This window comes from Marmota flaviventris, chromosome 14, assembly GCF_047511675.1.
Source record: "Marmota flaviventris isolate mMarFla1 chromosome 14, mMarFla1.hap1, whole genome shotgun sequence".
Taxonomy (NCBI): domain Eukaryota; kingdom Metazoa; phylum Chordata; class Mammalia; order Rodentia; family Sciuridae; genus Marmota; species Marmota flaviventris.
This window is the reverse complement of record NC_092511.1, coordinates 93,279,083-93,304,865: the sequence shown is the minus strand read 5'-3', so window position 1 is coordinate 93,304,865 and position 25,783 is coordinate 93,279,083. Positions and strand designations below refer to the sequence as shown.

General features: G+C 38.9%; 1 protein-coding gene across 1 annotated transcript in view; it reads left to right on the top strand.

The window, feature by feature from the left end:
* Il18r1 (interleukin 18 receptor 1) overlaps window positions 1-25,783 on the top strand; it is a 36,898-nt gene that overhangs the window by 9,415 nt on the left and 1,700 nt on the right. Inside the window, exons 4-11 of the mRNA XM_027951838.2 lie at window positions 1,896-2,139; window positions 5,753-5,918; window positions 8,376-8,529; window positions 11,607-11,669; window positions 14,718-14,835; window positions 17,416-17,555; window positions 20,082-20,243; window positions 24,763-24,921. Of these exons, the coding sequence (XP_027807639.2) occupies window positions 1,896-2,139; window positions 5,753-5,918; window positions 8,376-8,529; window positions 11,607-11,669; window positions 14,718-14,835; window positions 17,416-17,555; window positions 20,082-20,243; window positions 24,763-24,921 (1,206 nt within the window). The remainder of the gene's footprint in view (window positions 1-1,895; window positions 2,140-5,752; window positions 5,919-8,375; window positions 8,530-11,606; window positions 11,670-14,717; window positions 14,836-17,415; window positions 17,556-20,081; window positions 20,244-24,762; window positions 24,922-25,783) is intronic.

Below are 25,783 nucleotides of genomic sequence, written 5' to 3'. Positions count from 1 at the left end.
TTGTCTTTTCAGGTAGTTGGACAGGACCTTCCATTAGCGGGCAACTGGGGGCCGACATAGCACTATTCTATCTGTAGAAGTCATTTAACTTAGTTGAAGTTAGGTGACAAAATCTTATGCTTGTCCAAACTCAAGACTGTTCCAAAGGATACAGGTTATTGGCCTTGCTGGATTCATAGACCCTGCTCATGGAAAAATCGGAATACTGTTCTTAGACCTTGAACTCTACTTACCTGAACTTCACTCATTTCTACAAACATTATTCCAAGCAAGCATTATATTTCTTCAAATGATAACTATTTCCTAAGAGGAATGAGTGCATATGTTCATCAAAACACAGGCATATTTATACAGGCATTTAAAAACTTTTTTGTTCCTTTTAGATATATCTGACAGTAGAGTATATTTTGACATATTATACATACATGGAGTGTAACTTATTCTAATTAGGATTTTACAAACATTTTAAAATATTAATCAAAACTTGGAAAACATGGAATAACCCAGATATCCTGTAGACACTTCTCTAATAACCCAATTTCTTAGTATTTTTCAATTTATAGAATTAATAGTCAAATAGTAACACAACTTGCGTAACAATGAAAAAAGAACATATCCCTGCCGCATGTAGCAACCTGGTGCCTGTCACAGACAGAGTGGTGTACAGAAGAATTCAGACTCAGAAGAGCAAATCTGATATGATTCTGCATTTTATTACCTATGCAAAACTCTAACACAGGAAAGCAAATGAACTGTCAATGGCTTGCCATATTTTGAGTTTCGTATATATTTTTATCACACCTTCTGTGTTGAAGTACTGAAATGTAAAACAGAGATTATGTGACAACCACTAAACAGAATTGGTTGATGCTCATTAACTCTTGAACTTTGAGATAGACTTGATATTCCACAGTTTCAAAGAGTGCTTCTACCCTTTGGGCCACTTCCTCTTTATGCTGTGGTCAACGATGCTGAGTTAAAACCAGCCTGTTGCTTTCAGAAATAAACTGTCGCTGTAGAGAGCACTTTGTCGATGTTCTCAGGGAAAAGTTGCATTCGATTAAAAGATTCTCATTTTCCCAATGTGGATGAAGGCCACCCTGGAGCCACCAGAGGACAAGATATGAGAAAGGGCCACTAAAGCCAGGTTTGAACTCCCAGGAGTACAAGAGTGGCAAGAAGGCCTACCCTCTGAGCAGATCAGATAAAATTCCAAGGCCAGAGAATCTGGGCGAATTGAGAAAGAAGGAGGGAGACCGAACAGGAGACCAAACAGCAGAAGTGACAGATACCAGAATTTGGAGTGATACTATATTAATCAATTCTTGATTATCCCCATGGTAACCTACAGAAATAACAACCCTATGCACACTTCAAGCTGCAGGAATACGTTTAACCATCCTCACACCTGCCCAGGAAATGGGCAGGTCAACTGGTGGGCTGGGTACAAGCTTGGTGAGATTTCTGAGGATGCAGATGAAGGTCTCTAGGTATCTGTTTCCTTTGGCATGGAGACTTCCTGGCTAGGGATGCTTTGGGGGTAGGTGTGGCAACACCATGGCCTGTGGTTTCAGTTGTCTTGTGCAAAATTTTCTTTTGAAAGATGGCACTTGTCAGGTCTGTCTTCTCGATGGATGTAGTAGGTTAGGTTCTCACACCTCCCTGTTTAGGAGGAATCATTGAAAGTTTTGTCTTCATTGTCTCCTGGAAAGTGTCTTATCCCTCATAGTGTTCGAAAGTCAGATGCTAAAAACAAAGAAACCATGGTACGGTGACACTGAGAATTCTCAGAGCTTTCTTATGAACCTTTGCTTCGTCACCTAATGCATCAAGAGAAAAAGTTACTTTCTTCATTTGTTTTTTGGTTTTCTCCCTTTTCTTTTACTTATCTTTAGAAACGTGTTTTTCACGGCCCAATATTAGCGCGGTGGAAGGGGAACCTTTTTATCTGAAACATTGCTCCTCTTCACACACAAGTGAAAATGAGGAAACCTCTGTAAGATGGTACAAAAGCAGCAAGTCGAACGGACGCACTGAGCTGAACCCAAGCAGCTCTCCCAGAATTACTATGTATGACAACACTTTGGAATTTTGGCCACTAGAGTTAGAAGACCAGGGCTCTTATTTTTCCCAAATGGGGTAAGTATATCTTTTTGCTTCACAGTCCTCTTGGACTCTGTTCAGCCACTCAATTATAAAGAAATCTAACATGAAATAAATATTTCATTATTGAAAAAAATAATCTTTTTTTTTTCTTCTTAGTCATCATAAAGACTTCAGTAAGATTTCCTGTTTAGGGATCCTTGTTAATTAGTGCGGACTGAGTAAAGGTCGGTTTTAGAAGTCAGATGCTCCTGGGGTCCTGATATCCTGGTGAAGTGACATCAACGGCTAGGACTTCATAATGACATTGATGTGTAGAGAAGGGGGAACAGGGTCATTCTCCTGGGTAGCATCTTCAGGTGGCAGAGAGGATGGCATTGATGGAGACACATGGTACTCTAGTTTTCAAGGCTCACCGGGATCCAGATGGCAGTGCTAGAGGAGGAGGTGTGTGTTCAAGAGGCAACCAAAACCCTACAGCCCTGAGCTCGTGATGAAGGGGAACAGGGACAGGGCTCTATAGTGTACTCATGCTATAGCCTGAGATTATGCCAGGATAATAATAATGGAGAAATGCAACTATTATGAAACAAGAGCAATCCATTGGATATTGAATACATCAATCACTGTTACTGGACTTGGTTCTGTTGACAGGAACATACAGAAACATGTGCACACATATATGTACACATATACACATGTATGCATGCCTTTATCTAGAGATTTGAGAAAATACCTCGGGGCTGGCTGAGTGGTGTCACTGTGCTGTGAGATGTAGCAGAGTTCTTTTAGAAATCTCGTTCTTTGCACTGGAGTGAGTCCTGATAACTCTCACCCCGTCTTTGAGAGCAGGGTGAGATATCACAGTGAAACCTCGATATCACTCCTGTGGTTTTGCACAAAATGAGGTCATGGGTTTTTTTTTTTGTTTTTATACATAGAAACTCCCAAGAGTCATAAAGAAATTACAGAACTCTTTCAAAAGTCAGTGCATTTCATGTGACCTTTTAAAGACAGATGATTGCAGAAAATGGGTCACGACTGGATTTTTCAGAGCAGGTTAAGGAAGATTGAAGACGGTACTTGTAAATTGGGTGGAGGAAGAGAACAACAAACACTTCCGAATCCTGATTGAATACAGGAACAAGGACAGGGCAGAACCATCAAAACCAAGGGGACAGACCCGTTGTCTGTGACCAACTTGGAGATGTGACATGGGAGTACAGAGAACACAACTCACCACAGGAAGCCACATGGAGTTATTAGCTAAAGAGATGATGTCAGAGAGGCATGGAAACTCAGGGGTTGGATAGGAGAGGGCAAGAAAACAGGGTGGCGCAGAGTGGCCTTGGTGACAAACTTTGAAAGTTGTTGGAGACTGATGAGTAAAATGTGAGAGTAAGCAATGGGGGAGAAACAGCTTTCACAATAGGGTGACGATGGTGGGTTCTATCTGGGAGTGAGTTGTTTAGGCCACTTAGGATGGTGGAAAATATAGAGGTGCTCAACATAGAGCAATCAGTAAGCAGCGTCCTGGTTTTACTATAGGTGTGTGTGTGTGCGCGCGTGTGCATGCATGTAGCCTTGTCTTGTATGTGCCTACTCAGGTGCGCATTAGCTTTTGTAGTTTGGTGTGGGAGCTGCTTTCAATGTGCAGACCTTCCCCTTGGAATTCTCCCATGGGAATTGTAATCCCTTAATTCTTAACGGACTGCATTTACTAATAATCAAATGCTTCTGGGGACCCATACTTTAATCCTGCAGTGATTTGTCCCAACATATTTTAAGGAGGAAACCAATTAAGAAGGAAAGGTTTCCAGAAGAAAGAGTTTTCTCTGAACAGAGTCAAAGAAATGAAGGTAGAGCGAGAAGCACACTTTAAAAACTAATAATTAGATCCTGAGTTGATGAGCAGCAAGTTGGGCTTGGCGAGGTCCCCCCAGAGAGCGGACTGGAGGTTTTTAAGCCCTTTCTGTGCATGGCCAGAGGGGGAGCTCAGAGGCAGAGTGCAGTTAGTGGTCCCACCTAGCAGGTCAGAGTCCACAGCTTTGGGTCAGTTGGCCTCAGCCTCACATCAGCCTCCAGTTCTTCTGTAGCAAGTGTGGCCTGTTGCTTCTTTCCACGTCTGCAGTGTAATGTTGCACGTGTGACGAGCACTCATTCTGTCAGTTTCCTGAGTGTTAGGAGGTGGACTACACAGGTAAAGAGCATGATCTACTAAGATGAGAACTTGTACATGTCTGTTCCTTAAAAGCAACAGGTCAGAGAGACCTGGAAATAATCTCTCTATCCAGATTAGTGAGGCTGGAGTTGGGGAAACTTCAGCAAACACTTGAGAAGAGAAGGGTGCCAATGGGAGTCTGAGTCCTTCTCAAGGGCCAGGCGGCTCCATTATGTCTCATGGCCACTGACCCACTGCATTTAACTGTGACAACCGCCTGCCACCCTCTCCAGCACTGGACCATCTTCAGATAATGCCCAAAGTGAGGAGCCAGATTTACATGGATTGTACAAAACACTCCTGGCCCTTGGGGCTAACCAGGTGTGCATTCCCATCTGGCCTCACCCTGAATAGGTGTGTGACCTTGGGCAAGTGGTTTAACTTCTCTGAGATTGAGCTTTTCCTTCTGAACATAGGGAAAATGCCTGGTACAACAGCTGGAGCTTGGTGGTAGCCTTGTCTTGCTCCCAGCCTCTTCTAGACTTAAAGGGGAGCTGGGAGAGCCTAAGTTGGGTGCCCATTGGTCAGGCACACAGCACCTGTCTGCTGTATTTGGGAGATGGATTCATATGTATACAAGTCTATGACATCACGTATGGATACGTATATCACATGTGCAATGTAAGCAAACGTCAGACTATAAACGTTTTCTTTTCTTTTTTTTTAAGAGAGAGAGAGAGAGAATTTTTTTTTTTTTAATATTTACTTTTTAGTTTTCGGCAGACAAAACATCTTTGTTTGTATGTGGTGCTGAGGATCAAACCCAGGCCACACGCATGCCAGGCGAGCGCGCTACCACTTGAGCCATATCCCTAGCCCCAAACGTTTTCTTTTTAAAATTACTCATTTCTGACCAGAAGGAACCACTATAAAATCTATTCAGATTCACTTCTGTTCAGTAAAGGGCTCATATAGATGTGCTGAGGGCCAGAATAGACTTTGTGTGACTCAACAGTGTAAGAGACAGGGATTGGAATACACTGCCCTGAGATACATAAACCTAATGTATATACTTACTCATTCAGAAAACTACCAAGAGTTTATAGACATCAGGAAAACAAGGCCACCCTCTCATCCTGACCTAGGATTCTCTGTTCTTGTCCCTTAATAAAGATTACCCAAGTTTTAGACATCTGCTGTTCTAACATCCATAAGATACAGCCAGGTGTGTGTGTGTGTGTGTGTGTGTGTGTGTGTGTGTGTGTGTGTGTGTTGCTCAGGGTTTTATCTTTCACCCTAGGACTATTGTTAAATTTCTTGCTGCTCTGAAATAAGAGGAGGCAAAATAGGGTATAGACAATCAATGAATCAATCTCTTTATACAAAAATTAGGAACAAATTATAGGATCAATGACAACAGGGAAGGTGGTTGATAGCTATAAGGTTTCTGTCATAATTATTAAATGCCTTTACACTTTTATTTCATAGAAATGATACTCAGGAGCGGACATTAACCGTCACCAGAAGAAACACACACAGCTGTTTTAATGAAAAACAAGTAACTAGCAAACCTGTGGGAGTTGAGAAAGTTTTGGAGATTCCATGTACAAATGATTACTATCAGAAACTGATCAAGAAAACATCATTATATAAGGTAACACTTGAAAAGTATTTCAGTTTACAACATGATAGCAAAGATAAAATTCCCAAATGAAGATCTCGTGGCTGTGGACCATTTTGGTCTCCTAACAGACAAGCCTTCTGAACCTACACAGCTCGCATGGCCTGTTGAGTGGGGTGTCCCTGCGGGGTTATTGGGAAGATCTAAAGTACACAACGTGTGTAGCCCAGTAGCTTCTCTGTTCTGTGTGAGTTGTCCAATCAATTTTGACAGCTGCCCTCTTCGGCCCTTCCTTCCTTTTCCTTCTCCTTCAGTTAATTAATTTTTGGTAATGTGAGTTTAAGTTTTTCATTTTCTTCAATCATAAACACTTAAAATTCAAAACTTGAGTGCATGTGTTTTTTTTCCCTAAAAATACAAGTTTATTTTATAAAGTTGAAAGATGGAAAAATATAAAATGAAAGCAAAAAATCACTCATAATCCCACCAGCCACTTTTTTTTCCTGTGTAAACATCTACTTTTAAAAAGTGCTTTGTTCTATTGTTAGTGTCTCTCTTTTACTCACTAAAAAATTATATTTGATTATTCACCTACATCTTTAAACATTCTTCCAAATAGAGGATTCCATTGGTTTCACCTAACAGATTCCCTTGTTTTAGACATTAGTACATTCCCAATTTTTCTCTCTTATTTAAAGGCTAAAACGAGTATGATTTCCATAGGTCTTTGGGTGTTTATATAATTTGTCTACAATCAAATCCCTAAAGTATATCATTGGATCAAAAGTTGATGGCATATTTATGACTTTTGATACACAATATCATATTAGTTTCTGGGAGGCTTTGCTAGTATAAGGCCCCACACTTGGTATAAGAATTCTTCTTCCTTATATTTACCCCAAACTGGGAAATGATGCTTTCAGAATTGAAAAATCTGACATGGAAAATTTCTGAACCTCTTAGTAATTTTTTTCTGTTCTTTTCTTAATAATGAATTAAATACTTTAATATGTTTATTATATCATATTATTCCTTTTGTGGACAGCTTGTACATTTTCTCTTTTTCAGTTGATATACCTTTTTCTTGTTGGGTTATAAGAGGTCTTTTAAACAATGCTACAGAGATTCTATATATACTTGTGTGTGTGTGTATCCTGTGTTGTGTGTAAAGAACATACACACACATCTAAGCACTTGCACAACTCCAACAACATAGTTTCTATAGAATAAATATGAATAATCTGACTCTATCATGGAAACTTGGAAGAGCTTCAGGAGTGGGTGGTCTGAATAGGAAAGAGCTGGGAAACTTGAAGCAACAAAGGATTTACCCTGTTTACTTGGATTTTTCAAGGAGACCTCTTACCTGACATGTTTTCTAAACATTGAGTCAGTCCCCAGTTGACTTGTTTCTGTTTCCCATCGAAGGTCCACATGTTTTACAGTTCACGAAAATCAGTAAGTTCAACATATTGGGTTTTAAAGTCCCAAGGTACAGATACACATATTTAGGAAAGGGGCATCCTGAGGATGTTTTTAGCTAAACAATTGACACAGGGGCTAAGTGTTCTCATCCTGTGGATTGATTGTGACCTGTTTGAGGGGAGGAGAACAAGGACACTCAATTTGTCAAGGGCTAATTGGAGTTTCTGATATTCTGTGTATCCTGGAAAAATCAGTTTGGGTTTATAAAAATGTGACTTATACAGAAACATGTTACTGTTCTGAGGTACCCCTGTGGGTACTAGCTACACAAGCCTGTTTTGTCTGGGTCCAGCCACAGTGGCCACCAGCTTTGACCAGCTTTGAGGGAGAAGTCTGTGGATACTAGGTCCTTTTTATTTGATATTTTCAGGAAGAATGTCACCTGGTAAGGTTCAGCCATTCAGTTCCCCTATTCTCCTTCTGTTCTCATCCCTAGACTTATTCCCAGGATGCCTAGTTCATAGTATACAGAGTCAGAATGAAGTGTTACATTTTGAAACAGGCTTGTGCAGAAAGTTTTGAACAGAATAGAAATTATTTGGGGGGGTGGGTGGTGGTATTTGTGTGTGTGTGTGTGTGTGTGTGTGTGGTGCTGGGGATTGAACCCAGGGCCTTGTGCATGTGAAGCAAGCACTCCACCAACTGAGTGATATCCTCAGCCCTTTGATGTGTTTTTGCTATTATTGTTGTATTGTGTGTGTGTGTGTGTGTGTGTGTGTGTAAAATATAGTTTAAAATAAAATGCGGACAGTGGTTATGGTGCCCCAGTGCTCCATTTCCCAGGACAAGACAGGGATAACAAGGTCATGGGGTCACACTTCACTGATCATTGCTCCAATGAGAGCAAGATCAAGTCACTGGGACATTTTCTCAATAATTGCTGATTTCTGTTCAGTTTTCCTTTTTTTCTCTAAGGATCTTAAGCTTTAAATGTGAATGATTGTAATACAAATATTGCCTTTGCTTACTGAAAATATTTTAACTTGCTTTTTTTTAAAAAAACAGAACTGTGAAAAGTTAGCTGAAGACAATTCTAGCCTATTTATGATGAAGAACGCTGAGTTCAGTGACCAGGGATTTTATTCCTGTGTGTTTTCTGTTTATCATAATGGAAAATTTTATAACATCACCAAAACCTACAACATAATAGTAACTGAAGGTAAGAGAAATCCCAGAATTGGGAAGAAACAAAATTATATTAAAAAAACAGAATCTTTCTTGGAAGGTCACCTAGGAACTCAGAGCTCATTTTGTTGAGCTTGTGACCATGTCACTCGTTAAAATTAATAAGATTCAAAATCTTCATTTTGGTTCCCAGCCACCTGACTGATTTTTTTTTTTTTAATTGGGGCAGCAAACGAAAGGATACATGGGTGAACCAACCTCATAGAAGTCAGCTGTATTTTATTTATAATCTGAGTAAATTGTAGAATTTTGGGGTCATTAAACTTTTTGTTTCCACACAACAAATATTTACTGTGGACACAAATATTTCTGGAGGGCCTCTATTTTCAAAAACTGTACTTAGTATGGAGAGGCCAGGGAAGCAGGGAAATATAGAATTGAGAGAGTTAAGCACTGTTTTCAGGGAATATAAAGACCCAATAAGCTACAGAAAGATGCCATCATCTGTGGAGCATCTGTGAGGCTGCCTGAGGGTGGTAGGAGTTGCAGGAAGGACAGATGCAGGGGGCTCCATTTGAGCTAGGTCTTTGTGGGAGAGCATCACAAAGGGGCGGGATTGCCGCAGTCCGGCTGCAGCAAACTAAGGGGGGGGGGGGTGGGGGGTGACGAACAACTTGTGTACATTGATAAGCTGTTTATTGTAGGACAGGAGCGGTATTTATACATTCCACAGAGCTTATCTTAATTAGCATAAACTAGATACAGCAGTCAACCAATAAGAAATCTCCACACTTAACGGCTCGCTGGCGTTACTTCACAAACCACTCCCTCTGGCATTTTGCCAGGCGCCATCTAGACTTGTTTACAGACCTTAACATGGGATGTACTAGGAAAGGGCTGATAGACTGAGCTGTAAGTGGCACATGGGTGCTACTAGGAGTTGGAGGATAACACATGGTCTGGTTTGCCATGCCCCCCCAGACTAGAGATGATGAAAAAAATAAAGCACAGCATTTTAGAGTGACAGAGACCTTAGAGTCATTTAACTAAACCTCATTCCACGAAGGATGTGGTGTGGACGATAATTGGTCATTTCTGGTCCCTTCTTGGGATTTTCCAAGGCAATCATCAAATCGCACAGAAGCTTAGCCTAGATTTTAATATCTGATTACAGGAAAATCTGTTTATTTTCCCACTGAATTCAAACACGCCTTCTTGCACCTTCTAGCTACTGTTGCTTGATTTGAATAACTTCAAAGATTGGTCCCTTCTTAACATAAAAATTTCTTCCTTTGCTTGAAGATAGATGATTTGTCCATGCTGGACTTATGTCCCCCCCCCCCCCCACCATCCTGGAAAACTAAAACTTTGGGTGGGTAACTCATCCAGCCAAATCTGTGGGTTCAGTTTTCTTTCTTTTTTAAAAATTTGCTTTAATTAGCTATACATGAAATATTGGTAACATATCAACTTTAGCAAAATCTTTCCTCTTCAACTATCCACATATATGGCTATATACCCGTGTGCTACTACTGTAACAAAGTGCCACAAGCCTAGTGTCTGTCCTCAAGTAGCATGTATTTATTATCTTACAGTTCTGGAAGTCAGACTCCAGAGTAGATTGACTGGGCTTAAAATCAGAGTTTCAGCAGGATTGAGCCACTTCTGGAGGCTGTAAGGGAGAATGTTCCCCAGCTTCCAGAGGCCATCAGCAAGTCTTGGATCATATCAGTTCATCTTCAGAGCCAAGAGCAGAGGACCACCGAGTCTTCTCTCTCTCTCAATTTTGCTTCCATCATGTTGTGACTTTCTGTCTCTCTTTTCTGAGGACACCTGTGATTGCATTCAGGGTCCACCTGGATAATCCAGGATCATCTCCTCATCTCAACATCCTTCACTTAATCTTGTCTACAAAATCCGTGTCTTCGTTCACTTCCTTTGCTATAACAGAGTACCACAGAGTAGACCCATGGTAAATGACAGATGTTTACTTGAGGAGGCTAGGGATTCCCAGAGGAAGGGCCACATCTGAGGAGGGTCTTCATGCTGCGTCATGCCTAGGCAGGAGGGCAGTCCAGCATGTGTGAGCAGAGAAAAATGGGAGTGGACTCATCCTTCTCATCAGGATCCCACTCCCACAACAACCAACCCACTCCAGCAATGATAATATTAATCGTTTTTTAAAGTGCAGCCCTCATGACCTCATTACCTGCGGAGTGGGATTTATTCACTGTGGGAACTATTAATCTGCCTTCTGTGGCCATTAGCTGGGAATGCCACCCCTGAATTCCTAAACTCCAAAGTCTTAAATTCTATTGTAATTATCGACTATAAATTCTTGAGCTTTACTTTCTCATGGGTATATTTTCATTTCCTATAAACCTCTGGCCCCTTGATATTGTCACCCCCTCTTCTTTCCCCCAATCATCTTTACTTTCTGCCCATCACCACCTCTTTCCTTCCTTCCTTGAAGAAGCAACAGGGATATCTATTATTAAATGGCAGAGATGGCACCAGCTGCTTTAGTTGAACTGCCCCTTACTGTCTTCATGACAGTGAGGTTGTGACCCTGGGCTGCTTGGCTTCTCTCTAACGTTTTGTCTTCAGTCAATGAGACAGTGGTGTTTCTCAGCATTCTGCAGTTCTCAGCTGCTTTAGGCTGCACGCTAGCATACAGTGGGAGGCTGCTGGGTGATGCACTCCTATCTAAGCATGACCAGATGGGCCGAGCAGGACACCACTGTATTCTTCTAGTCAGGGATGGAAATCTCTCAGGATCAGAAGCAGAAGCAGACTTTCAGGTGTGGACCCCAGCAGGGCTGGGTCTGGGCTGAGCCGAGTGCGTCACCAGGACAAGACACTGAAGGGAATCTCCTCTCTGTGTCCTGTACAAGGAGGGTTGGCACCTGAGAGTGACATCATTCAGATTATATGAACTGTTTAGAGATTTTTCTGTTTAATAATTTTGGACCACAGTGGGCCTTGGGTGAGATTGTAATTGCAGAAAGCAAACCATAGATATAGGGGACTGGTATATTACGGTTTTTATTACATGGAATGAGCCTATTGTGACAGAGAAGTTGATCTTTTTATTTTCTTTTTCACATTTAGGTCAGAAGAATATGACTCCCGTTCTTATTGGACCAAAGATTAATTATGTTGAAGTGGAATTAGGTATATTTTTAATATGTATGTTTCTTGCATTTATGAGTATGGAGCATAATTGGGTTTTCAAGGGGCAAATCTCATTCATTTTTAATTGACATCATGTGCACAATACACTCCATATTTGGTAAAGAGTACTAGCACTGCAAAATCAAGAAAAGCATGTCTTTGAATGTTGCCATCTTTAGACTGATTAAAATGAACAGTCTGTTCAAAAGACTGTGGCACTGTCTATGGTTTTTAGACTAGGATTTCTGTCACCCTGTGTGTGGCTTTTCTCTAATGGTCTCCAAGGTCATTTCTAAATAGGAAAATTTGGCGATAACACTCTGGGGAGATGAGTCAAACTGGCTTTGTGCTTTGAATATTCAATTAATTAATTCACTTGGAATCAATGGGCCACATCAGCTGTGATTTAGGATTTGTTTGACAGGTCTTATGAATCAACATGTCCAGTTGAGCCATTTCTTTCAAATAGGAAAGTTAAAAAAAAAAAAAAGGCAGAAATTCACATCTGCTAAATGTGCTAACCCAGGTATTGGCTAAGTGATTGAAATACTTTATTTGAATCAGATTTTCTAATCAACTCAGATGGGTATTAGACATGTTTTATGGATTAAATAACAGATATACAGAAAGGCTAAGTAACTTGTCTAAACTTAAACTGCTGGAAAGTGGAAGAGTGGGGATCATAGTCTCTGTCATTGCTTCCAAAGTCCACAGCTTGGAATCGATGTTGGGGTCATAGTAGTTCATATGATAACGCATGCCCGGAGCCTGTCAGATAAGATGTCCTCTGTACTTGCACTTTGTCTGCTTTTTATTTTTATTGATTCTAGTCCATGTCTATATTATTTCTTTCCTCTCATTTTGGGCTTTTTTCTTTTTTTTTTTTTCTAGTACTGGGGATTGAACTCAGGGGCACTCAACCACTAAACCACATCCCCAGCTCTATCTTCTATTTTATTTAGAGACAGGGTCTCACTGAGTTGCTTAGAGCCTCATTTTTGCTGAGACTGGCTTTGAAATTGTGATCCTCCTACCTCAGCCTCCTGAGCTGCTGGGATTACAGGCATGGGCCGGGTGGGCTTTTTGCTTTCTTACTTTCCTAATAGTATGTACATTTTATGCCCTAAATTTCCTTCTGAGTACTATTTTTAGCTACTTCTGCTAAGAATTGGTATATCATATGTAATACTATTTTGTTTCAAACATTTTAAAAAATAATTCCCTTGTGATTTTTTTCTTTAATCCATGGATTATTTTTGTTCTTAATTTCCAAATGTCTGAGGATTTTCTAGTCATGTTCCTGTTATTGATGTTCAATTTAGTTTCACTATAGTCCATGATTAGAGACTCTCATTTTAACCTTCTGAAATTTATAGTGATTTGCTGAAAGGCCAGGATAGGGATTATTTTGATGAATGTTCCAAGTGTAGTTGAAACAAAGATGTATTCTGCAGGTTTGGGTTATATCACTCTTAAGTGTCATTTGGTTAAGTCAATTAATGGTATTATTTACATGATTTACATCCTTACTCATCTTTTGTTTTCCTGCTCTATCTCTTTCTAAGAAAGATACATTAAGATTTCTAAGTGTGATGGTCAATTTGTCTACATGCTCTATGGTTCTTGTCAAATTTTGCTTTCTTTGTGTTGAAGATAGAATATGGGCACATATAAATCTGTGCCTGTTGAATTGACACCTTCATCACTATGCGATGTCTGTCTATAGCTTTCATAATGCGTCCTTCCTCAGTGCCTAGGCTCTCTGGTATGAAATAATCAAGACAGTGTTTTTGGTTTGGGGATTGGCCTGTTTTATTTATTTTTAAATCCATTTATTTCTGAAATTTCTTTGTCCTTATGCGTAAATTCTGTCTTACATAAACTGCATATCTTTGAACCTTTTTTGAAGTCCAATCAGTACATTGTTTTATATTTAAGAAATTACTGATTATGGTTGGTTATATACCTGATATAAAAATGTTTATTCTTTTTAAATGAATTACTCTCGTTTATTAAAAATGTCATTCTTTTATTCACTTGTTCATGGTTTCCTCTGTTTTCTTGTAAATAGTTTCTCTAAGTCTTTATCATCTCTGGACCTGCTTCTATCATCTATATTTTCTATTGATTATTGTCATGTTTTCTTCCTCTTTGTGTGTCTTTGAATTATTTATTGTTATTGATCTTCATGAATTAAACAACCAAAATGAATGAAGTTTGCATTATTTTCTTGCTATGACTCTTTTTTTTTCTGTTAGATAGGCAGAGTGAGGGGCTGAATATCTCTGTTCACTAATAATGGAGCTAGGGTGTCTGGGGTGCGGTGTTCTAGGTTACCAATAATGGGGGTGGGGGAGAACACTGCAGTTGTATTTATTATAGGCCTTTTCCTAGAGTGGAACTTGCTTTCCTAAGTACCAGAAAGATGACAGTCTTTGTGGCCTCCGATGCTGCCCAAGGCTTTAGCGATAATCCTGCAAGCCTGTGCAGCTGACAAAATCTCCATTGGATTCTCTTATTGCTATGATATCCCTTCTATTTATCCCAAACCCAAACAAATTCCTCATGGAATAAAATGGCTGATCATCTTTGCTCACCCTTGGAGATGTCTTTTTTGACTATGCTTTTTTTATGTATCTTTTTTTTTTTTTTTTTTGGCTATTTCTCTTTATTTTCCCCTGCACTCTGATAACTTTAATTTTTAGTTAACTTAATTTTTGTAACTTATTAATTTTGTTTTTCTATAAGTTGACTTGACAGTACCTAATAAATCATGTACTAAACATAAAGTCCACTAATGACCCTGTGTTTTAATAATTGATTTAAAAGTTAATATTTATAATTCAGTTCATAGCTTGTCATTGCTATCCAATTCCTCTACTTTATTTTTATTTTTTTTTATTTAAAAACAAAGCATATTTGCTCTCTTTCTGGAATGTAGTGCAGTTTTTTTTACATTGAGTTAACATTCATTGATTTTATTAATTTGAAACCTCTGGGAAATATGAGTTTCTAAAATTGCAATGGTGGTTTTCAACTTTTATCTAGGAAAAACTGTACAGCTGAATTGCTCGGCTTTGATGAATGAAAACGACATAATTTATTGGAGCTTCTGGAAAGAAATGGACCAATTTAGTAATATACAGGAGGAAGGAAAGAAAACATGGTAAGCATTATGTGATATATAATATATCATAATACATATGATAGGAAAATCATGATATATATAGATATATCTATATATATATATCTATATATATATATCTATATATATATATCTATATATATATATATATATATATATCATATACACACACATATATGATATAAAAGATATGTGTGTGTATATGATATAAAAGATGCAGAATTCCTAAGTGGTTGATGTAGTGTTTGGGGTTAGTTTAAATTACAACCAATGTATATATTTTAGCATTATAATCTCCATACCCTAGATTGATGAAATATGAAGAAATTTATTGCCAACATCTATGTTATAGAAACAAGGTCCATGGGGGTTTTTAGCATCACCTTGTCATAGTGGTTATTTTGGTCCTAGGTAGGTGGGATTGTACTTTTTTTCTTACAAAAGAGCAATTACCTAGGATTCATTGTTTTGGGATTTTGAAAAAATGTGTTCAGTGCTTCATTTTTACCAATGTGCCAAAATCCCATACATACTGATACTCAAATAGTTTATGTCTTAGTCAGCTTTGTATCACCGTGACCAGAGACCTAGATGAGAACAATGTCGAGGAGGAAATTGCCGACTCCATAGGTCTGAGCCTGAGATGAGGCAGAACATCATGGCAGAGGGGTACAGCAAACAGAGAGAGAGAAAGCTCCACTTTCCACAGGCAAAACATCTATTCCAAAGGCACACCCCCAATGAACTGCCTTCTCCAGCCGTACCCTACCTGCCTGAGGCTTCCACCCAATTAATCCAAATCAGCTGGTTAATCTCCTGGTTAGGTTATACCTCTCATCATGTAATCATTTTACTTCTGAAAATTCTATCATTTTCTCGCACATAAGCTTTTGTGGGATACCTCCATAACAGTCATACCTAAACCATAACAGTCTATTCTTACATTAAAGTATGGCCAGACTTACTACAACAAAAACTACTGAACAGATGGTTGAATGACCCTGGACTATATTGTAATGATTAATTATTATATGAGTACACTCCTTGGGGTCCAGGGAGTGGTGATCTTACCTATCACTTAAGCTGCACTCTGATTTTTTTTTTCCTGAATTTTTACTTTTTTAGCATATTCTTTGTCAGCCTCGTGACTGATCTGTAAGTTCTTAGCACTGCAAGGTCTGGGTCTTCCAGAGCAGGCACATGGTTAGTGCCCAATACATGTAGAATTTAGCTGAATTAATTGCATGGCTTTCCTGCTGGTGTTTCATCCTCAGCAACCATCCTCCATTGAAGTTTTTTACATTTCCTCCTTCTAATGATGCATTTCTAATATTTGGAGGGATAGTAGAACAACTCACCAGGCTACTTAGAATTGAAACGTTACCTACAAGAGCAGAAGGTCTTAGAGTAGTCTGCACAAGCTTTAAATGTCATCCCTTGTGGCTTCCCAAAGCCTTTTGTGTCTCACTTATGGATTTTTTCATAGGTTGGAGATAGATAGTATTTCTGGATGGGTGAACTCTGTACTGAATTGTGTTCTAAGATGTATTTGAGACAGTCAGAGGCTTCAGTGGGGCTCCATGTCCCAGGACCCACACAAGAGTGTGCTGCCTAACATGCCCTCAGAGCATGGAGGAAGTGAACATTGTCATGAGTGTTTGCATCACATCAGTGAAAGGAAAGCTTGGACCATTTGAGGAAGAGGAAGACAGCTTGCTACCAGTGGTTGTCTCAAGTAATTTTCTGATGTATCTGAACAGCTTAGCTGATATTTCTCTTGTGCCCATGGTATCTGAGAATAGTGATTGAATACTCTGGATATGAATCTGTATCGTGCACAACAGTTTACAGTTGCTCTGGTTTGTATATTATTTGTGTTCAGAACTCCTGCAAAAGTTTAATTCCCAGTCTTGTTAATGATATTGATGGGGAAGACAGTTAAACCAACAGTAGTATTTTGAAGTAACATGTTTTCAAAGCAATTAGATTAGAGTAAGTCATTACAGTGGAGTCCCCATGACTGAATTTCGGTGGCTTTATAAGGAGAAGAGAGGAATACACGTGGAAATGCACACATGATCCCTAAGATAAAGGGATCATGTGTGACAAAGCTCAGGGGTTTCCTTTCTAGAACCTGGGCCATACTGTTTGGACTTTTAGAGTTCCAAAGCTATGGGCTAAATATCTTATTTCCTTTATAAATTTACCTGTTCCAGGTATTTTGTTATAGTAATAAAAGCTACCCAATACAATTGCCTTGTCAGATTGAGTGGAAAACACTTTGTGGGAAGAAGGAGAGAAATAGGAAAAACAATTGATAATCAGTATATTTTCAACTTTGCATCATTATCTTCCTGGCATTTAAATTCTAGATTCTTGATAACATCATTCCAGCTGGTCTCAGGAGGACTGTTTCTGTTGATTATGAGGCTCCACGGAGAGCAGGAGGCTTATTGTAGCTCACGCTTTAAGAGTATCCACCAGAATGAGAAGATTTGATATAGTCAATGTAGTACCTGCCTTTGAATATGAATTCCGTCTCCTGGGTAAAATTTGTTGATTATGAATAAAGCCTCTTGCTAAATCATTTTCTTCTTACAGGATCTCAGAAGGCAAATCTTATGCTTCAACAATACTGAGAATTGAGAAAGTTAAGGAAAACAATCTAAATTTTTCATATAATTGCACTGTGGTCAATCAGGAAAAAACAGACACCAGTACGTTCATCTTGTTGAGAAAAGGTATGTTTGGAAGCTTGTGGAAACAGCACACAGCTGCTGAGTCAGACACTCCTTTTTTTTTTTTTTTTTTTTTAAATAGTAGAACCAGGCTTCTGAGAGGTGACAAGATTCATCTTACGTCCCAGGCATTCAGTAGCAGGATTAGTGCTCAGCCCTTGCTGGGATTCTCTGTGTCGTGATCCCAAGCAGAATGAAAACACAGAGTTTACACCTTTGCTCTCACAGTCATATTCCAAACCACAGAGACCAGGTAGACAGAGCAGGGAGGCAGGTAAAGCTAGGGCACGCAGATGCTGATAGGTCTCGGGGGGGGCGGGGGGGGGGGAGTCAGATCAGCCTTTGCACACCCAATCCTTCACATCCATGACAACCAGAGAAGAGCTTGCAGATCAGTGTGGAAGGAGCCCATTGCACATCAGGCATAATTGCTTCCTCCAGCCCCCTGTAGCAGGGTCCTGGGCTCAGCTGGCCCTTGGGGGTGGTCGCTAATTCAGAAAGCTTAACTGAGGCCGAAGGGAGAGGCAGAGAGAATCGAGGGTCAGGACCCTCTGTGCTGCCCCAGGGTCCGTTTGCATCTCCCCAAGCACCTTGTTGGGAAGCCCTTGTTCTCCCACATGCAGTCAGAGCAGAAGCTCACGTTCATTACATGCTGATTCTGTGACAGACTTGGTGCTCAGCCCTTTCTATGATTTCACCCCATCTCAACAACAAGCTTTTATAATTGAAGAAACTTGCTCAAGGTCACATAGCAAGTAAAGGTATTAAAACCCAGAACTGATTGACTCTGGAATCGGTGCTTTTCTTCACATCGACAGGTCCCTTCCCTTGCGGGTACCTCTGCCATGTTCATGCACTTGCAAGGCAGAAGCTTTCAAATCTGCTTCTCCTGGTTGACACGCAGACTTGCCTGCATTCCTGGCTGCCTGCTGGCCACCAGCCACCTCCACCCTCCGTGCAGAACTGTCCTTCTTCCTCCTTCCTCCTGCCCTGATCAATTCTCCCTATGTTGAGCTCAAAAATACAGGCTAGGGAATTAGGGCCTCCCAACCCACCCTTTCCCCTGGAGGAAAGTTGTGGACCTGGGTGCATGTGTTTGTATATGTGTCTGTCACAGTCTTGACTATGTAGACACTTCAAAGGTTTAGGAATTCCAGGGCCTGACTTTATTCAGATACACTTACTAAATAACTTTAGTTGCTTACTTGCATCCTAAAAGTTAATTTTACTAGAAAGGTCATCACTGAATATTGTGCTGCTTAAGATGGCAAACACTTTAAACATGTTTGTATTCTGTGAATTAGAATCTACTCTGAGAAAATTAGAATAATCAGAAATATGGATAAACATGTCTACCTATGGCTATCACCACATTGTGGGATGGTTGTTAAAATTAGTTTACTCTTTGTACTCCTCTGCATTATCTCATACAATGAGCCCAAACTGAGTACTCTAGGAAATGTAACTTTTTTCCCCAAAGGCAGTTTTCTAATGAAATTTTGCTCAAATTTTGAGGACTTTGTGCCAGGCACTGTGTTAACTACTTTGTGTATAATATCTTCCCCAAAATAAGTAAAGCAGTAACTTTATTTATTAGTTTATTTTTAAAGATGAAAATACTAAGATTGGGGAGTCTCTATGATTTTGCCTCTGATACGAACTAATTGATGGAGCCAAGGCTGCAAACCCAGATAATCTCAGTCCTGGGTTCTGTCAAAACCTTGCATTTCCATTTTCCATTTTCTGCTTACCAAAAGGTTTTTTAGTTTTAGTTTTAGTCAGCTTTTTTGTCACTGTGACATGATCAGAATAATTGTAGAGGAGGAAAAGTTTATTTGGGGGCTCATGATTGCAGGGGTCGCAATTCATAGACTGCTGGCTCCATTTCTTAGGGCTCAAGGTGATGCTGGACATCACGGTGGAGGAGTATGGCAGAGGGAAGCAGCTCACGTGAAGATCAGAAATCAGAGAGAGAGACTCCATTGGCCAGATACAAAATATATACCCCAAAGACATGCCACCAAAGACCCACCTTCTCCACCCACACCATACCTGCCTTCAGGCACCACCCAGTTAATCCCATGAGGGTATCAATTCACTGATTGGGTTAAGACCCTCATAACCCAATTGTTTCTCCTCTAAACCTTGCACTGTCTCACACATGAACTTTTGGGGGATACCTCACATCTAAACCATAACACCAACTGAGATTTCTATTTGAGTCCTTTGTATTTCACCCTAGTTTATCATTGTCCCAGAAATCTGAATTCTCCAGGTGCAGAGTATGCTATAATGTTTTCAGTTCAGGTTTCTGGATATTCTTATACATATTTAAATTCTTTAGAAATTTGAATAGATGAGTACTGCAGACTAACAGCAGGCATTTGAGTTGTTTGATGGAATGTGGGTGAACTTGGGTGGATACCCGAATTAGTGAGAAAGGCAGAAACTGACAACCACAATGTGATGGTGGAAGATGCTGGTGATATTTCTTGGATTAATTATTTCCTTTTTCTCTTTCTTTTGTAGCAAGCAAAGATGACATCCCAGGCGACATCTTCACTGGAGGAATGATTGTAGCAATTTTGATCTCGGTGGTGGTAGTGTGCCTAGTGATTATGGGTATCATCTATAGAGTTGACTTGGCTCTATTTTATAGAAAATTAATGAGAAGAGATGAAACACTAAAAGGTAACAACTGTCATAACGCTGAGACTTCTTATTTCATGATGAAGTTAGTAAACCCAATAGGGAAACATTGACATTCATCTTATTTGGATTGTACTGTTGATTTAATTTTTAGGAGAGTTTTTCCATGAAAAAGTAACCCCACATGTACCCTCCATCATGCATGTTATCATGTGACCATTGCTTGTGCTTGTATGTTTGCAAAAATTGTTCTTTAATTGTTTCTCGTATGTATGTCCTGTCCTGCATGTGACACTTGAGTCCAGGAACTGCACATATGGATGCCTTTGTTGACATACCACTTACTGATCTCACCCAGTGCATATACTCAATAAAGCTTGCTTATGTGGAATTGCATTGTTATGTTTTATTATTTTGAACTGGAATAGGAGGCTGTATAATGTACCTGTAAGAATGCAAAACTAGAAGCCAAATTATCTGGATTCTTGTCTCCTAAATTACTAGTCTTACCTGCTATTATGTCTACCTGGGGACTCTAGAACTAAGTTTCCCTGTATTTAAAAGGAGTTGAAGTCCTTACAATTACTGAGCTTTAAAAAATCAAGCTAATAGATTTCATTGGCTTTTGTTTATAGATATATTTGTCTGACTGTAGGAAAAAAAAAAAACCCTTCATGTATTTCAAACACCAAAATTCTAAGAAATTACACAATTGGGCATCCCCTGCCCACCCCTGTCCCATGTCTGTGATTCCCACTCTGCCCCACTGATACACACCCAATCGAATATTAACATAGATTCTTGTTTCACTCCCCCTTTTACAAAAAACAAATCTTGGTTTATTGTGCGTACTATTGTAATCTGCTTTATTATTCCTTAGGTATTCCTCCATATCACTTTATATATATGCCCCTTATTTCTAAGTGCTGTTCAGTGTTTTATGTCTGTGGAAGTCCCCATGTTTATTTGACAGGTATTTGGGTTGTTTCCAATTGTCTGTTACTACAGAAATTCTGTGAGGAATGGCTTCCTACATGTGCAGTGATTGGAAGGAAAAAATTCCCCAAAGTGATATTTCTGGCAATACAAAAGGAAGACACAGCTGTTATTTTGGTAGATATTGTAACTTTGCCCTCCATACCACTGTTATTACCACTTTCAAAGAATGAGAGTACATTTTTTTTTCCCATAGCCTCACATACCACCACCTTTTGGATTTTTACTAATCTGATAGGTGACTTGTGTCCCTGTGGTATAGTTTTAATTTCCATTGCATTTATTATGCAAGAGCATGAGCAATTTCTTCATTTGTTTAAGACTTCTTTGTGTTTTCATTTACAATATACCTACTCATATCATTTGTTTCTTCTTCCATTGGGCTGATAGCTTTTTTTTTTTTTAATTGGCTCACTGTTCTGGGAGCTTTTTATTTGCCTATTCTCTATAATAAGAAATGTAAATATTCCCATATTGTCATTTGTCCTTTGACTTTGCTTATTTGGTGTGCTATATGGAAGACTCTACTATATCTTTTTGGTCTCTGGATTTGGGGTTTAAAGTACAAAGGGCCTTCTACCTATGGACCCCAGGTAAAGGAATTTTTTATATTGGATCCTTTGAGATTTTTATCAATTTCTTTGTCTCACTTAGGACTTTTAGTCTGACGACATAAAACTAGCAAAGTCAGCCTGCATGTGCGTATGATTTTGCTATGAGGTGAGAGGCCGCAGCAAACTGGGAGGTCTGTGTTTGGTATTTCCTGCACTGTCATGGCTAGAATCAATTGGTATTTATCCTAGAAAAGGCATTAATAACTCTTTGTCTTTCTGATTTTTATCTAGGATTTTTTTTTCTTTCCAGTGTATTTGATCTGATTTACAGACTTTCTTTTTTTTTGTTCATAATTTTAACTCTCCACACAGCACTATACAGAGACATTTAGAGATGTGCTCTAAACCACTTCTACTCAAAGTGTGGTCTGTCAGCAGATGCAGTCCATGAAAAGGGCAGAAATGGAGATTAAAGGATAAAAATAAAAACTTTTATACCAGTTTAATATTGCTGTTATATCCAAGAGTGTGTTTAATATTGGTTTCTGAAAGGTTGGAAATGAAATCAACTAATCAACAACAACAACAAAAACAATTTTAATTAAAACATGCTTTTAACCACACATAGCTTAAGAGGCATTGATGTAACTAACTCCTTGTTTTTTTCAAATATCCACTCACATGATGATTTCCTTTATTCAGAATAAAAAAAAAAAACATCGTTAGCTTTCACATTTCTTTTTTTTAAAATTTTTGTTGTTGTTGTTGCACATGGACACAATACCTTTATTTTGTTTATTTATTTTTATGTGGTGCTGAGGTTTGAACCCAGTGCCTCACACATGCTAGGCAAGTGCTCTACCACTGAGCCATAACTCCAGCCCAACACAATGCCTTTTATTTATTTATTTTTTTATGTGGTGCTGAGAATCGAAGAACCCAGGTCGCGCCCTTGCTAGGCCAGCGAGCTCTACCACTGAGCCACAATCCCAGCCCTACATTTCTTATCTTGAGCTCTTTGTCAAATTTTAAAGCTGTTAAATCTTTCATTACCTGGATTTACAATAAATTGTAACATAGATTTGCAGATTTATATTACAAGAAGAGAGTTGTTTGAAAAAAGAAAAATTGAAAGCAATTTATAGTTGAAAAACTGATTCTTCATAGGTAAGAGCAACACTGAAATAGAAATCCATCTTTGACTAAATTGTCTTCCCAGTTTATTGTGATCAGTAATAAACTGAATGTAAAACAATCACCATTAGTAATTCCTACAATCAGTAGTAAACGGTGCTTAGTTATATAATGCCTATTTTCATCAATGACAATACTAATGGAAGCACTGGCTCTTAACTAATAAATAAATATATGGTACAGCAATCTACGATAATCATCCAGGTGAACTATTTACTAATTAAACTAATAACCACTTTTATTTTTAACATCATTTCCTATTTTTAATATGCATGCAACTCTGCAATCTTTATAAAATTTTCTATCTTTCATATGCATGAAATTCTGTAAAGCAATTGCTTTACATCAACAACAGGTTCTGACTTGAGCTGTTTATCCAAAATGAAATAGACAGGATGGAGCCAATTTTTGCCAGTGGAAAGTGTTGTTTTGTGAGCTTGATGCTATTGAGGATTTTGGACAGGGCTGGTGGTCTTAAATGCTGTGACCCGACAAATGACATGGATCGAGAATGATTTCATCCCATAATATTTTTTCCATATTTTTTATTGGTGAATTATACATAATGATGGGATTTGTTGTTACATATTTGTACATTCACATGATATAACAATGTAATTTGGGTTATATTTTAACAGAAGATTCAAATTTATTACATTTATCAAATTTTATTAATAAATTTATTATGGCAATTATTAATCATTAAATAAAGATTAATAATAAATAATATAATAATTCCATAATAGTATGATAAATAATCAATAAACTGTTAGTAAAAAATTAATCAATAAATTTATTAAAGCCAGTCATAGATTCATTGATCCTGATAATAAGCCAGGAATAAATCTCAGCCGCTACCCAGTTTTCATGAGATAGAGATAGAACACTCCCCTGTCACGTGCCTTCTTTCCTTGCCCATCCCCAGTAGCCTTAGTTGCATTATTTAGGATCGGACCCAAAATGTCGCCTTTCATAAAGCTGATCCATTGGGATCCCTCTTCATTCTCTGACCAGGTTACTTTGTCATTCTGCTTTACTTTGTTTTTCATCTGCTAATGAGTGGATTGTGACTTTTCCCAAGTTGTTGTACTTGTCTCCTTTGTCTCCTCAAGTTGATCAGATCAAGCTGAAGAGAAAACTGCGTAATTGTTCAGCTATCCAGTAAGGAGAATGACCTTTGTTATGTAGGTAACGCGTTGCCTGCCAAATCTGTCTGTTGGCCATCTGAAAACTGCTCCCGGAGCAAGAGTTCAGTAGGGGCAGCTGTTGGGACCACTGAAAACCTTTCAATGGGTCAGAAGTTTTCCTTTTGACACCTGACTTGCTGTAATATTTTAAATCATCAGTGTGTGTTCTGCTAGCATACTGTCTCAATCACCTCTATGGTTTCTCTTCCTGGTGCAGTGAACAGAGACTCAGCATTGACTCCATCTTTCTTTTTAGGGAGTCCTTTGGTGGGTAGAGATTAGGATACTGGTAGAATTGAATGATGTGAGTCAAGGTGAGATTCGCTTTCACTTCTGGAAGGAGGGCACGTTCCTGCTCCTTGGCCTTCTCTTGTCTTTAAATCCCTCTATGGCCCTGATTGATGGCTTATATTTCTTTCCAGCTCTCGGTGATATGAGCGTGAGTCTTAAAAGTAGATTTTTACAAAGACATTTGATTCAATATCTGGTTAGCGACTGAGGTTTGGCAATGCTATTTTTAACTTTCCTTTTTTAATGATTCTGTACTCACTAATTATGACTTTAGATCAACTTTTACTTAAAACAACTTTGATTTACATATTAATTCAAAGAGTTAATTTTATCTCCTAGATGGAAAAACGTATGATGCTTTTGTGTCTTACCTAAAAGATGGTTGCTCGGAGAATGCAGAAGAGTACACTTTCGCTGTGGAGACTTTGCCCAGGGTGTTGGAAAAACATTTTGGGTACAAGTTATGCATATTTGAGAGGGATGTGGTACCTGGAGGAGGTAAGAAAGGGGATGCCGAAACAGAAAACTAGTAGAGATACTCTTTTTCAAAAGTTGAGTCAGCCAGTTATATAGATAGATGGCTCTCCCTTTTTCCTTAAAAATAAATGAGCAAGGTTCTTTAGAACAGAAATAACCAGACCCGTCAATATTTGGTTCTTAGCTAACCAGATTAATGTGGTTAACCAATACCTTACTATCTCACAGTGAAAAAACAAACTATTGTATTGCCTGCCAATCTACTCTTTCTTGGGCTATATTTGTTCTGCCTCATGGTTCTGCAAAGTTCTGAGAGAAGGGTTGGACATTTTATTTTCAGAGACAAGTTGAGAGTTGTCATTATCTTGAGACATTGATCTAGAAACAACCCCCAGAAAGAACACTTATTCCTTGGAACCAGTTTCTAATTTAACCCTTGATGTTTGCACAATGATACGCAGGATAATTCTTACCAGGAATTGCTTGTTCTTTATGGCGTTGATGTTGGTGGGAAAATTAAAGTAGAAGATAGGGGAGTTAGGAAAGAATAGGGGAGTAAAGAATAAGTAAGAGGAGGTTTTGAGTGTTTTCCTAACAGATCATAGGGAATTCAATGTTTTTATTAATATGTAAATACAAACAGCCACAGCACACGTTTCAAGGCAAATTACAGTAAACTTTGGGTACAAGTTATGCATATTTGAGAGGGATGTGGTGCCTGGAGGAGGTAACAAAGGGGATTCCAGACAGAAACCTAGTAGAGATATTCTTTTTCAAAAGCTGATTCAGTCAACTTGCTTTTTACTGGCTTTGTGACTCTGGGGAATTTTCCTGACCATCCTGTGCTCTGGCTTAGTAAAATGGGAGTGATAACAATCCCTTC